The 13,858-nt window shown below is 41.4% G+C and overlaps 1 protein-coding gene across 4 annotated transcripts in view; it reads right to left on the minus strand.

Moving 5' to 3' along the window:
• The window catches only part of LOC123767311 (glutamate-gated chloride channel), a 101,977-nt gene that overhangs the window by 17,803 nt on the left and 70,316 nt on the right, over positions 1 to 13,858 (minus strand). For all 4 annotated transcript variants that reach the window (XM_069312934.1, XM_045756883.2, XM_045756881.2 and 1 more), the window contains exons 2-6: positions 7,990 to 8,088; positions 4,210 to 4,319; positions 1,322 to 1,386; positions 741 to 810; positions 92 to 245 (exon numbers count right to left, since the gene is read on the minus strand). In XM_069312934.1, coding sequence (XP_069169035.1) covers positions 92 to 245; positions 741 to 810; positions 1,322 to 1,386; positions 4,210 to 4,319; positions 7,990 to 8,087 — 497 coding nt within the window. In that variant the 5' untranslated portion in view covers position 8,088. The remainder of the gene's footprint in view (positions 1 to 91; positions 246 to 740; positions 811 to 1,321; positions 1,387 to 4,209; positions 4,320 to 7,989; positions 8,089 to 13,858) is intronic.

The raw sequence follows: 13,858 nt of genomic DNA on the forward strand, positions 1-13,858 counted from the left end.
TCACTCAATGTTCACAATGAACTGCCGAGTTGACAAGGACTATAGGATCTGTATTAGATTCAGTATCCAAAGTTCCGTACCATCTACTCACCTGATACTGTAGAGGACGCCGCCGTCTGGGTAGATACGGATGTAGAGATTGGGAAGGATGATCTTGTGAAAGTGACCTTCCTTCTCGTTCCTGAAGAACAAATCCGGCATCCACACCATGTCCGTCTCAGTCAGCGTCAGGTACTGGATCCGTCCTGAGGGGAACACATCGCCAGAACTTTGTTGAGGACGGATACTCCTTATTGTGCAAGGGGTAGTGTGTCAAGGGTGCAGTGAAAGAGTGCGCATTGGGTCATGTATATGAAGTGGCCACTACATACTAGGATGGTGCTGGATACAGTACGGGGGAGTACTGTATCCAGTAGAAGGTAGAAAGGTAGAAAGGTACCGTGTACATAAGGTAGAAAGTCGGTGTACATAAGGTAGAAAGTCCCGTGCTTTGTCCTGGTGCGTGACTGTTAGGTGGAGGGCACCAAGTGTGAGTACAGGGGTGTTTCCAGGGTAGTGTGTACAGGAAGGTCCAGGGTAGTGTGTACAGGAAGGTCCAGGGTAGTGTGTACAGGAGTGTCCAGGGTATAGTGTTTACTACACAAATACAAAGAACAGATATACAATAACAGCAGTTGGATATACACATATGCCGAGTGAGCAATAGAATGTCAGTGAAGTGAAGACCAGTACATTCTTACCTCCTATGTTGTCGAAGGTCAGACGCTGGTCGATCCACTGCTCTCGGAAGGTGATCTGAATACTGTACTCCTGTAGGGGAACAGGTAAAGGAAGGCCAATATTAATATGGTTGAATTAGTGTGTGTGTGTGTGTGTGCGTGTGTGTGCGTGTGTGTGCGTGTGTGCGTGTGTGTGCGTGTGTGTGTGTGCACTCACCTAGTTGTGTTTGCGGTGGTTGAGCTCTGGCTCTTTGGTCCCGCCTCTCAACCGTCAATCAACTGATGTACACATTCCTGAGCCTACTGGGCTCTGTCACATCTACATTTGAAACTGTGTATGGAGTCAGCCTCCACCACATCACTTCCTAGTGCATTCCATTTACTAAATGGAATGTGTGAATTTACTTGTGTGTGTGTGTGTGTGTGTGTGTGTGTGTGTGTGTGTGTGTGTGTGTGTGCGTGTGTGTGTGTGCGTGTGTGTGTGTGTGTGTGTGTGTGTGTGTGTGTGTGTGTGTGTGTGTGTGTAACTCATCAAGACAGTATTGCCAAAAATAAACTACACGAAAGGAGACGACGAGAGAGAAAGAGGAGGGAAGACTCACCATTTTGACGTCGGAGATGGTCTGCACGTTGCGAATCATGATGTTGATATGGACGATGGCTGGACCTGATGAGCAGAGAATCTTGTGTCATGAGTAAAGATTGGTAAGGCAAATGAGTAAAGATTGGTAAGGCAAAGGTATATGGAGAAAGCACTAAGCCAGTAAATCTATACAACACTTAGGAGGGGTATGAGGAAAAGGAGCTGGGATATGGGGATACAATGAAGGAATGGTGCCCAGTCACTTGGACAATCGGGGGATTGAGTTCAGAGTCTGTAAGAAGCTAAAGCGTCACTGTATTAACCGGTCTAAGTGAATAGGTTCATAAATTATTGAGTCAAATTCATGTATTCCAATACATTTTATGTATCTTTACAATCATAAAATTCTGTCTTTGGCCAATACATACTTGTTCCTTAAGAAACTTGACTTAATGAACAAATATCTGTTTGTGTACATAATATCACAAGTACATTGTGTACATAATATCTAATATCATAATAGCTCTATCTATATATCAATCCATTAATGTAACATCACTTGTATGTATATACCTTACCTGAATAAACATCTGAATCTGAATCTGATAATATTACTTTTCTGCAAAAAGTTTGTTCTTATTCCGTCCTCCTCTGTGGTACGGGCGAATGTAGAGTATAATTATTCCTTATTCTTTATTATAAGTCAAGTATAAATATTTCATATACTTTACACACACTGTGACGACCCAACGGGTTTTCTTCCTATTGGGGAGTGTTGTACATGCTGCTATGGCGGTGTGTCCACTCACAGGATGAGTGGCGCTGCCCAATAAACTCGCCCCTCGGGGCAAAATTTAAAATTTAAAAAAAATTCAACCTAGTTTCTGCATGAGGCATCATTTGTTCCTGTTGAGTACATTATATTCATGGAATTTAAGACACTTTTCACAAAATTTAGTGTCCTTCACATTCTCGTCTCATCGTAAGCGAGCGCCCCTTCAAACTTTTTTATCGCTTTCATCTTAGCCATGGCATCCGCCTCTCAAGGCCCGCCCCCTCTGCACCATGATACCTCTCCGCTTGAGTAGTAGGTGGATGGGGGGTACCCGTTACCCATGTCACGCCCACACACCCTTCTTGTCTCCATACACAACCCGTCCTGTCTCCACACACCACAATCCCTGTCTCCCTCCCACACACGCCCCCTTTCTCGTCCCCTATTCACATACCTCCCTATCCACATCCACCTTCAAACAGACCCCCATGCTACTTATCCACACCCCTCCCCCCTCTCTACACACCCATACAATCCCCCCCCCCCCTATCTCCACCATCACTGTAGTCATTTAACCCACAAACTATCTCGATCATTGCCCTTAAAAGGAAAAAAAATCATCTTCAATACAAATAATAAAGCCTATGAACTCGGAGTTATAGATAATTACATCTGCAGACTTCATGCAGGAGAGACTTACGGGAGTAGCCTCTTCTTCACAGAGAAGGGAAGACGTGTTCCCCTTCAAGAACTCGGCCATAGGTCCGCCCTCGACCCTCCTATGTTACTCCCGATAAAATCACCATTAATCGGGTTTAATGAGGCTAACCTTAAGCGTCTGTCCGCCAATCTCGAGTAGGGATATAAGGGACATCCTCCCTTATAGATATAGATTATTGTGTCCGCTACTCCCGTATTTACTACTTCACTCGGAGATGTAGTTAGGCAAGGAAGGTTGTAGTTGATCTTGAGGTAATGAACATTGGTTCAAAACAGGTAAACTACCAATAATGATCAAACTGCCTCGTTTAAACCACATAGCCTGTTGCTACTTAATGCCTTGTATATTCACATGGGAAGTACCTAATCCAAGGACTACCGGTGTTCTCTAAGTATTTAACATATAATTTTTTATTTTATTTTACTCCAAATATTTAAAAAATATATATGAAATATATCGTACATTTGACCTCGTCTCGGGTTATATTATGTGAGTATAACCTTATTACCGCTCAGGCGTCTTCCTTCAGCCTGTTCTAACGATTTGATTAGCGTCTAATTTGAAGTGATTTGCATGAATAATAATAATTAATGCTTTATCAAATATCTTTCAGCTTGGTTCAGGCTCTTATATCACAATATAAATGTTAATCAGATGCAATTCTTGCAAACAAAACATTAATTCAATATTATAAATGTTTAGAGCGACTCTTAACCCATATTCACTCATTTTTGTAGAAATGTTACAAATTAAAATGCAGAATTTTGAGACTGTTTAGAAGAAGCCTGAAGACAATAGGCTTCTGGAAATATGAACTCAATTCAGTCACCCAACTTTGCTTAATGTAGCGAGGTTCTTAAGATGGAAGAGACTTACAGGTTCGTTAGAAGACGTTTCCTCTTCCAGAGAATCATGAATATATATATATACCGTACTGAGAATACATAGCAAAACATTATTACAAATTAATAAAGAAGATTTCCAGTTACACTCAACATTTGCGTGAATCTTTACTTACCATTCAAGACTAACTGGTAAACTTGGACATACTGGTATATTGTCTGACTGCCCTGGAAACACAAACCGAAACTGTCTATTTTCCGCTTGTTACAACTTGTAATAAAGTGTTTAAATGTTGGCTTAACGTGTTTATGACGTATTAGAACGATGTTACAACTTGCTATATTGGTTGTTAAAACGGGTTAGAAAGTGTTAAAACTTGTTCGAACGTTGTACCAACGTCGTAGTTTCGGTGTGTGTTTGGCGGGTGGTATACTTGGACATCCTGGTATATTGTCTGACTGCATTGTATGTCCAAGTTTACCATGGTATACTTGGACATACAGTTGTAGGAACTTACCGTTATATTGGGATCTATAGTTACTAGACGTATGGGTTTACCGAGACTTACCGGTATCATTGGCACCGGCCGGACGAATGCGCTTGTCGTAGTTGGCCGGGCCGATAATTTCGTCGATGATTTGCTTCTCCCGAGCCCGGAAGTTGGCCGAGGAGATCTCGCTGTCAGGAGAAGACACCATTCAGTCAAACTGTCCTCTTAAAAAGAAAGTCGCTTTTGGCCGTTTACCCGTATGGCCGAATATGGACGTAATTTGAAAATGAAAATAAATTTGGGACTTTTTCTTTCAACAACAGTAAGTTAAGGGTCCTCTGATAGGTTAGGTGGGCAGGAAATTCTCATAAAGTTTCAAAACGGTAATTAAAAAAACGGTAATTAAAAGTGTCCTCTTCTAACCTTACCGAGTAAGCCGGACGACTCAAACAGAAAACGGGACAGTACGTCACTTTTGTGAGTCGATTTCATTTCAAATTACGTCCAAATTTGGCCACAGTGCGCATACGGGCGAAAAGTGACGTTATTTTTAAGTGGACGGGTTGAGTCAGTACCGGTTGGGGTCCGGTACTGACTGGTAGCTTGGGAGAATTGGACTGTCAAATCTGGGGCTGTTTATGAGAGACGACGATTGTGGTACCGGAGTGGGAGAACCAGTACCGGAGAGTGAGAACCAGTACCGGAGAGTGAGAACCAGTACCGGAGAGTGAGAACCAGTACCGGAGAGTGAGAACCAGTACCGGAGAGTGAGAACCAGTACCGGAGAGTGAGAACCAGTACCGGAGAGTGAAAACCAGTACCGGAGAGTGAAAACCAGTACCGGAGAGTGAAAATCAGTACCGGAGAGTGAGAACCAGTACCGGAGAGTGAAAACCAGTACCGGAGAGTGAAAACCAGTACCGGAGAGTGAGAACCAGTACCGGGGAGTGAAAACCAGTACCGGAGAGTGAGAACCAGCATAACCAAGTAAGTGTTATCTCCACGATATCACGCCCTACAAGATGTTATCGCTACAAGCTCATAATCTACAAGTATTTTATTTGTGAACTGAGAAGTATGATAACTCTGATCACTCAAGAAATAATACAAGCTAAGAACGGGATGAAATACAAGCACACGATACCTACAAGTTTAGCTTCAGTTAAGCACCAAGTCACAAATAAAGACAGAGCAAGCACTATACAGGTACAGTTGATGTCAAGGACAAGGAACGTCCAGGACAATGGAAATATATACATAATCACGATACAACATACCTATTGTTTCAAGCGTAAGCTACACTCTTAGTAGAATCACACAAGCACGGAAAGAAAAACATACTCAAGGAAGCAGAAGTATAGTAGCACCTGTCTTAAGTAGAAGCAAGGGAACAAAGTAAAGCAAGCAGAAACTTGTAGACAGGTGTTTTTGTCTCTTACTTGCCATCCTCTCTCATGGCCAGACGGCTGCAGAGATTAAACACCTGTTACTAGTTCCGATCCCTGTGTTTTTTCCCCCCTCTCAGTTACATTAGAGGAAACACCTGTTAAACTAGCACCGACCCCGGCCAGCTCTTTACCATCAGGTTTGATAAATATTATATATATATATATATATATATATATATATATATATATATATATATATATATATATGTATGTATATATATTACGCAGAAATTGAGAGATCTTGAGGTGAATTATTTTAACGACAGTGAGCGAAACACTATGAATAAATCAGGTAAGCTGATATTTGAGAAAAGACGAATCCTTGTGGTACTGGTGTGTGCCTCAGAGCCTATAAGGGTTCACGAACTTATATGTTTAAACAGGAAGCCGGAAAAAATATATTATGAATAAAATAACGTAAAAATAATAAATAAAATACTTTTTTGCAGGAAGAGGAATTTGATTAAATGGAATGTTTCCCTGTGTCTGCCGTCTATGTTATGATGGTGATAATCCTCTGTCTGCTACCACTGATGATGAATAATATAATGAACCTGTCAGAGGCATGACGGATGCTTTCCTGCTGTTAGAGGCAGGACTGAGTTTTTTTTCCAAATGATTTGTTTACCATCAGAGGCGTGAGGAACACAATCTTACGTCTGATGTTCTATTGCACAGCCGGTTCTCCTAAAATTTCCTAACGTCAAAAGAGTGTCGTACTAAAGTACCCTTATCCTAACCTACCAGAGGACTCAAAGCAGAAAACGGGACAGTATGTCAATTTGGCGAGCCAATACCATATTCTAGTACGACAATGTCTGGTCTTTGTTAGACTATACGTCAAAATGCAACGTTCTATTATGGGGGGACGGGTTGCATTACATGTGTTTCGCGTCGAAAATATGGCTTAGCTCCTTTAGTGTCTCAAGACCCAGCTGTGTCGCGGTTAGAAATAAAAGGTCTTAGTCGATGCAAACCCGAATCATGAGAGAAAGTGAAATAATGAGACATTGAAAGAGAGAGAGAGAGAGAGAGAGAGAGAGAGAGAGAGAGAGAGAGAGAGAGAGAGAGAGAGAGAGAGAGAGAGAGAGAGAGAGAGAGAGAGAGAGAGAGAGAGAGAGAGAAATAATTCGTTAAACATCAGAAAGAGAGTGAAGCAAAATCACACATGTACTTCACGTCCGGGATGCTCCCGGACGCAGCTTCGAATCCTCGTCACGGCCCTTGTGGATTTGTTCAAGTGAAGTACATATTACAAAGAACAAAATCCTGAAGATAAAAGGACATAAAGAAAGGAAAAAAATGTAAGAGATAGAACGTGATAAAACGCTAAGAGATAAAGAAATTAGTAAAAAGTAAATTGATAAGAGTTTCTTTACACCGTGTGAGCAGAACACAACCAGCAACCACAGAGAGAAGAAGAAAGAGGAGTCGATCTACAGCTCAAAATAACCAACACTACAGATTATCCACACTCGAGAGTAACTATAGTTATTACAACTACAATGATAAAGTTATAAAGAAAGACACAGAAACACACTCCGGTATTATATCAATGTTGACCAGACCACACACTAGAAGGTGAAGGTACGACGACGTTTCGGTCCGTCCTGGACCATTCTCAAGTCGATGTGTCGAAAATAATTTTTCAACGCATCACCTGGACCATTCTCGACTTGAGAATGGTCCAGGACGGACCGAAACGTCGTCGTCCCTTCACATTCTAGTGTGCGGTCTTGTCATCATACCTTAGCCACGTTATTGTGACTCATCGCCTGAATATATCAATCATTATAGGCATCATGCAAGAACTTTATAGATGATTTTCAAAAAAATAAATCTTTAGAATTTTTTTTAGGAATAATTCATGCTACAGAGTAATGTTTAAAAAGAGCGCCTGCTTATATACAGCCAGTACAAAAAAAATCGCAGACAAAATCCAACTTCACAAAGAAATATGATTGAAACATGTGAATTAGACGTGGAACATATTTGAAAAAAGTCTAAGAGTCTCGTAAGTTGAATGTGATCAAAACAAAAGCAATTTAAGCAGCGAGATACACTGAAAATATGATGTAATATCCAAAGCGGAGAATTTACAATGATGAGGGCCCATGTGTTTCATAGTGAACAGGAAGGTACTAATATTTCGATGCAGGGATTCTTAGAACGGGTCCAGGACCTTGACCAACGGGTCTAGGACCTTGAACACCGGTGTCCAGGACCTTGAACACCGGTGTCCAGGACCTTGAACAACGGGTCCAGGACCTTGAACACCGGTTCCAGGACCTGGAACACCGGTTCCAGCACCTGGATACAAGCTGGTGGGGACGACAAGAGCTATTATTGTGAGAGAAGAGGAGGGTCTCAAGTCTCCATCTAGCACACAATCCATTGTAACGATAATTACCACATCGTTGACAAGAGAATGAAGATCATTAGGAGTAGTGGTCTGACGCCCACGGCTCCTCCCCTGGTCACGCCCACGCCCATAGCGTCGGCGGTCATCCTGCAGAGGAAGAAGACGAAAGGTGTCGTCAGAACAATAGATTAATCGTGAGATTAAAATAGACAATTGAAAAAAAATCTTGCACCATATTTCTGTCAATTTTGAGCCCCATGTTTACTAATAACTAATGTTAGAGGATAACATATCCACCCTATTACTGTTATCTTGTTAAATTATAACAATGTTGAGAACAGAAATTGTAGGTACATCCGTTGATATCATAAGTTAGAAGTGAGAAGTGTAAAAGAGAATTCGGCAAGTGAGAAGCTGGCTGAGCTGCTCACTTGGAAGCCATCACTGGACGAGGTTATGGTTATGTTCCCCAAGGGGTTCCCAAGGGGTTCCCAAGGGGTTCCCCCAGGGGTTCCCCAAGGGGTTCCCCAAGGAATCCTCCCCAGGGGTTCCCAAGGAATGTCGGAACTGTTAATGAACAATTATATGCCCTGTGTTCAGAAAATTTTGGGCCGGCTATCGCGGGAACTTTATACCCCAATCTAAGCATCACCAGATCTATGTTTATAAGAATAAATCAATTTAATTTATCTTCAATAAGAATAAATTTGCGATTAATCTATCTACGTTACTAAAAGATTTGTTGTGGTCTAAAGATGGACGCCAAATAAGACGCTCTCCTAGTTTAGAACTTTTCAGAACTAATTGTTGTTCATAACACTTGTTGACAGCATATTGGTCAAAGATGTTGATTTCATCTGAAAATTCTAATTAATATTTCACTTATACATGTATTGGATGTTCCTTCACCGTCATTCAAACACTACTGAAGTGTAGTAAGTTTTTCACCCTGGGCAGGGTTCCACCCTGCACACTGGTTTCTCAGTGTGACCACACTCTACACCACGACATAGTCTACTTTTTAACAGTCTCCGTGGTGCAGTGGTAAGACACTCGCCTGGCGTTCCGCGAGCGCTTTGTCATGGGTTCGTATCCTGGCCGGGGAGGATTTACTGGGCGCAAATCCTTAACTGTAGCCTCTGTTTAACGCAACAGTAAAATGTGTACTTGGTTGTAACAACGATTCTTCGCGGCGGGGATCGTATTCCAGGGACCTGCCCGAAACGCTACGCGTACTAGTGGCTGTACAAGAATGTAACAACTCTTGTATATATATCTAAAAAACTTGTGGCAGTGTAGTGATCTAGGGTGTAGGCTCGGGAGTACCAAACGTCCGGGTTCGAATCCTCATCATGCCTCCTAATGATTTTCTCAATACAAATATCAATAATTAGATTCCACTGAGGTGCTGTAACGTTATCTCCGGAGAGACTATTCGCAATATTTATTGAACCTGACCAAGTGTGTTGTGTTTGGAGTTTTTATCGTGATATAAACACTAGCTTCTTTGTTTTGCCCTGATTATGTGATCAATATATCACGAGATATTTCGAACATTGCTTTCTTAACTGGTAATTAATATATTTACACTTGCAACGAATGGAATGTTTTTCAATTTTATTCACTGATAACACTGTCTACTGAGTTAGAGTGATCAGTAGAGCGACAAATTCGCTTCACGCCGGGTTGTCGTTCAATCCCGGCGACTCTTTCATCCTACGTCAATCTTCCCATAACTATATCACCCCTGGAAGGGATATCATGATAACATAAACACTATAAAATTATAGTATATTTTACATTGATATATTTAAAACCTGCAGCAGCCCGTGCGTCTGGATTGAATCAAGATCTGTAGTAGAGTTGGAGCTTCTACAAAAGTTTTGTAATTCTAATTCAAGAATGATGTCCATGAAGACAATATATAATTGATACAAAAGTCTACCCAAGATATGCCAAGTAAAAGAAAGGGGGGAATTTAAATTAAATATAATGTGTAAATTGTATAATAACTCCCTGTTGTTCATTATAAAATTACATAGTAAAACTTATCTCTTTTTATTCCAATGAAATTATTAAATAAAACAGAAAAGCTGTGGACTCATATTTTCACAATCAGGTGACACAAAATCCTACTTTATCGGATTATCACAATCAAAATAATAATCCTAGAGGCACTTCAACAAAAGGGGGTTAACATACCCATTGTAAGAGGATTGCCTACTCACGCTTACAAGGGTGGTAATGGGACACAGAGGTTAATATATGTGAGTTGTAATGGAACTCAGAGGTTAATATCTGTGAGATGTAATTTAACACAGGCTAATATATGTGAAAGGAATTGGGACACAGAGGCTAATATCTGTGGGAGGTAATGTGAGAGAGGCTAACATCTGTAGCAGGTATTGGGACACAGACACTAATATCTGTGGCCCTCATACCGTCACTAGACATTCCTCATACACAAAATATATATATAACCTTTTTCGTTCAAATTATTCAGCAAAGATTGGTGAGTAGATAGGAGTGTAAAGCGGGATGTGTGTAGAGAGAGGGAGTAGAGGTAGAGAGAGGGAGTAGAGGTAGAGAGAGGGAGTAGAGGTAGAGAGAGAGGAGTAGAGAAGGGTGTGTGTGAGACAGACAGGTGTGTGTAGAGGGGGAGTCTATGAAGAGTGTGCAAGTGCTGAAAAGGTCCTAGTGACAGAGCAAGAGGGTGGAATAGAGTGGGCAGATGCTGTGACGATCGCAGTGGCGGAATATGAGAGGGGGGGGAAGCATATAAGAAAGGTGTTGGAAAGATGGTAGTGACAGGGTAGTGGGGTGAGTTGAAGAGAAGTGAGGGGTGATCTGCCATTTCACCTTTAATGGTCACCTACACACCTCTCCTACTCTCTTTTCCCCTCCTCCTCCTCCTCCTCCTCGTCCCTCTCTCTCTCTCTCTCTCTCTCTCTCTCTCTCTCTCTCTCTCTCTCTCTCTCTCTCTCTCTCTCTCTCTCTCACAATAACCACCGCAGCCATGATGTTGACGTCATTTGAAACATACAGCCTCTCCTGATTTTCCTTAAATTTATATATAACTGATTTTCTCCTGCTTTTCCCTCTTCGTTCGTCTATATTTAGCAGAAAACATGCTATGAAGCACAGGTTCAGGTGGATATTACACCTGCAGTTCCCACTAAGTAATCAGCTTATGATATGTGTTTTTTATTGTACTAGAGCTTACGACCGCCTACCAACCCGCAGATCGAACGACAGCGATTCTAATTAAACCAAAAAATCGTACATTCCCATTTGTATTCCCTCAAAAGCTTATGCTAGTATACCTACGCGAAAATTTGAAAATGAAAATATGAAAAATATGAAAAAGAAAATTTGAAAACAACAAGACTTATATAAACCAACTGAAATGAAATTTGGAAAAAACAATGACAGTTCTAAAAGCGTCTTGTTTAGAGGATCGAGGTTAGATTTGTAATTTTCAAGTTAGGCAAAACTCCTCAATTTTATTGCTTGCCAAATCGTGAGTATTGGTTATCTTAGTGTTCCGTTAAACAAAAACTTAATTGTGTAAAATGTAAAAAATAAAAAGCAGTTTATATCGCTTTTGTGCAAACCTAAAAAGGCACAGATCTTTGGATTGAACGGGTTTCTACAAAATAGAAATTTAAACGAGCGACAAGAGGTAGAGATCAGTCATGTTCTCTGTACCGCATTAACCAGTAAAGTCTCATCAATCTATCTTAAGGAAAGTCAGGTATACAGTGGTTCACCTGATACAAAATATGTATTTTGTTTACTCATAAAGTCCGATTTGAGACCTGGTTTCTCTTTTCTCTCTATTTATTGCCTGTCTCTACTTCCTCATCACAATCGACTTGAGAATGGTCCAGGACGGACCGAAACGTCGTCGTCCCTTCACATTCTAGTGTGTGGTCTGGTCAACATACTTTAGCCACGTTATTGTGACTCATCGCCTGCACCTGGTTTCTCTGATATTTGCTTGAGCAGTGAGGCTATTTGTGGTAGCAGCCCGCACGACTAGGTTCAACAAGCACTTATAAACATGCAGAATGCGTGTGAGACAACTCTACAAGCTTTCCATTAATAAAGAAGTCTAGTTTAGATCGAATGGTCTGTTGCTGTTTGTAATCCATAGTAATCGTTTGTAATCCCGTTTGGTGGTCTGCTTAATCAGACTGTGAGTGCACGTAGCTCGCACTCCTACTTAGGGACCATGGGCCAAATTTACGAAGCGGTTACGCAAACACTTACGAACCTGTACATCTTTTCTCAATCTTTGGCGGCTTTGTTTACAAATATTAAACAGTTAATGAGCTGCGAAGCACCAGGAGGCTGTTTATAACAATAACAACAGTTGATTGGGAAGCTTTCATGCTTGTAAACTTTTTAATAAATGTAACCAAAGCCGTTAAAGATTGAGTAAAGATGTATACACATTCGTAAGTACTTGCGGAACTGCGTCGTGAATCTGGCCCCATATCATTAGTTTTGCCAACCTTCTCTCCACACGTTCAAGTCAATATAGCTTGTATAGTACGGAAACAGAAGCTACACTACACAATCTAAATATGGCCCAATCAAGACATCTTAAAGCTGAAGACTGATATTTCATGTTATCTTGAGATGATTTCGGGGCTTTAGTGTCCCCGCGGCCCGGTCCTCGACCAGGCCTCCACCCCCAGGAAGCAGCCCGTGACAGCTGACTAACACCCAGGTACATATTTTACTGCTAGGTAACAGGGGCATAGAGTGAAAGAAACTCTGCCCATTGTTTCTCGCCGGCGCCCGGGATCGAACCCGGGACCACAGGATCACAAGTCCAGTGTGCTGTCCGCTCGGCCGACTAGCTCCCATGATTTAAAGACATGATACCATGTTACTAACGCTTCTAGAAATAAATCCAAGTATTCTATTGATTTTTATCTTCGTAACATTGTCGGTTACGAACTTTTGCTGATCTAATTTTCTTGGTCCCGTAAGGAATTATTTCGGTAGATTTAGAACTAGTTCCTCTAATTCCAGAATGAAATTAGAAAAACAAAAAGTTCTGACAAATGCATCGCGGCCGCAGTGGTCAGGGGATATGGGGGAAGATGGGAGAGGTAAGACGAGAGGGAAGGGAAGGGAAGGGAGAAGAAGAGGAAGGGAAGATAAGAGAGGAGCAGACGTAGCGAGATAAGTATGAACATGATCGCTATGTACCGTGAAAGCATGATCACGTATATGTAACATTTATATAAGTTAATATTCAATACTTTATGGGGGAGGCAATTTCTAGAAGAGATAAGATTGAATCTGACTTGACTAGCTGTGTACGACCTGGGTCCAGCTTGACCCTGGCTCTCAGGTTGGGGTAGAGTAAATAATGGAACTATTCACTCTACCCACATGAGAGTTAGACCAAGACCTGGGGCCAGATTCACGAAAGCACTTACAAACATGTACATCTTTCCTCAATCTTTGACGGCTTTGGTTACATTTATTAAACAGTTTACAAGCATGAAATCTACCCATTCAACTGTTGTTATTATTATAAACAGCCTCCTGGGGCTTCGGAGTTCATGAACTGTTTAAAATTGGAAACAAAGCCGCCAAAGATTGAAAAAAGATGTACAAGTTCGTAAGTGCTTGCGTAAGTGTTTTCGTGAATCTGGCCCCAGGACGTGAAGATGCTAACGTAGACGACACTGCCCCAAACGCCCCGCCCACAACACCTACTAATTTCTGAGTGTGCTTCTAATCTTTACTCCTTTCTGCTCACCTATTTGTATGAATAGGCATTGACCTATGCCTCTTATCTATTACAGTTCACCTATTTGTATATATCTGACCTCCCAGTGGTGTAAGTCCTACGGGCTCACTATATTCTACGCTACATGGAAATTTTAACTCCGAA

The sequence above is a fragment of the Procambarus clarkii genome, chromosome 74 (assembly GCF_040958095.1).
Source record: "Procambarus clarkii isolate CNS0578487 chromosome 74, FALCON_Pclarkii_2.0, whole genome shotgun sequence".
In the NCBI taxonomy this organism is placed as follows: domain Eukaryota; kingdom Metazoa; phylum Arthropoda; class Malacostraca; order Decapoda; family Cambaridae; genus Procambarus; species Procambarus clarkii.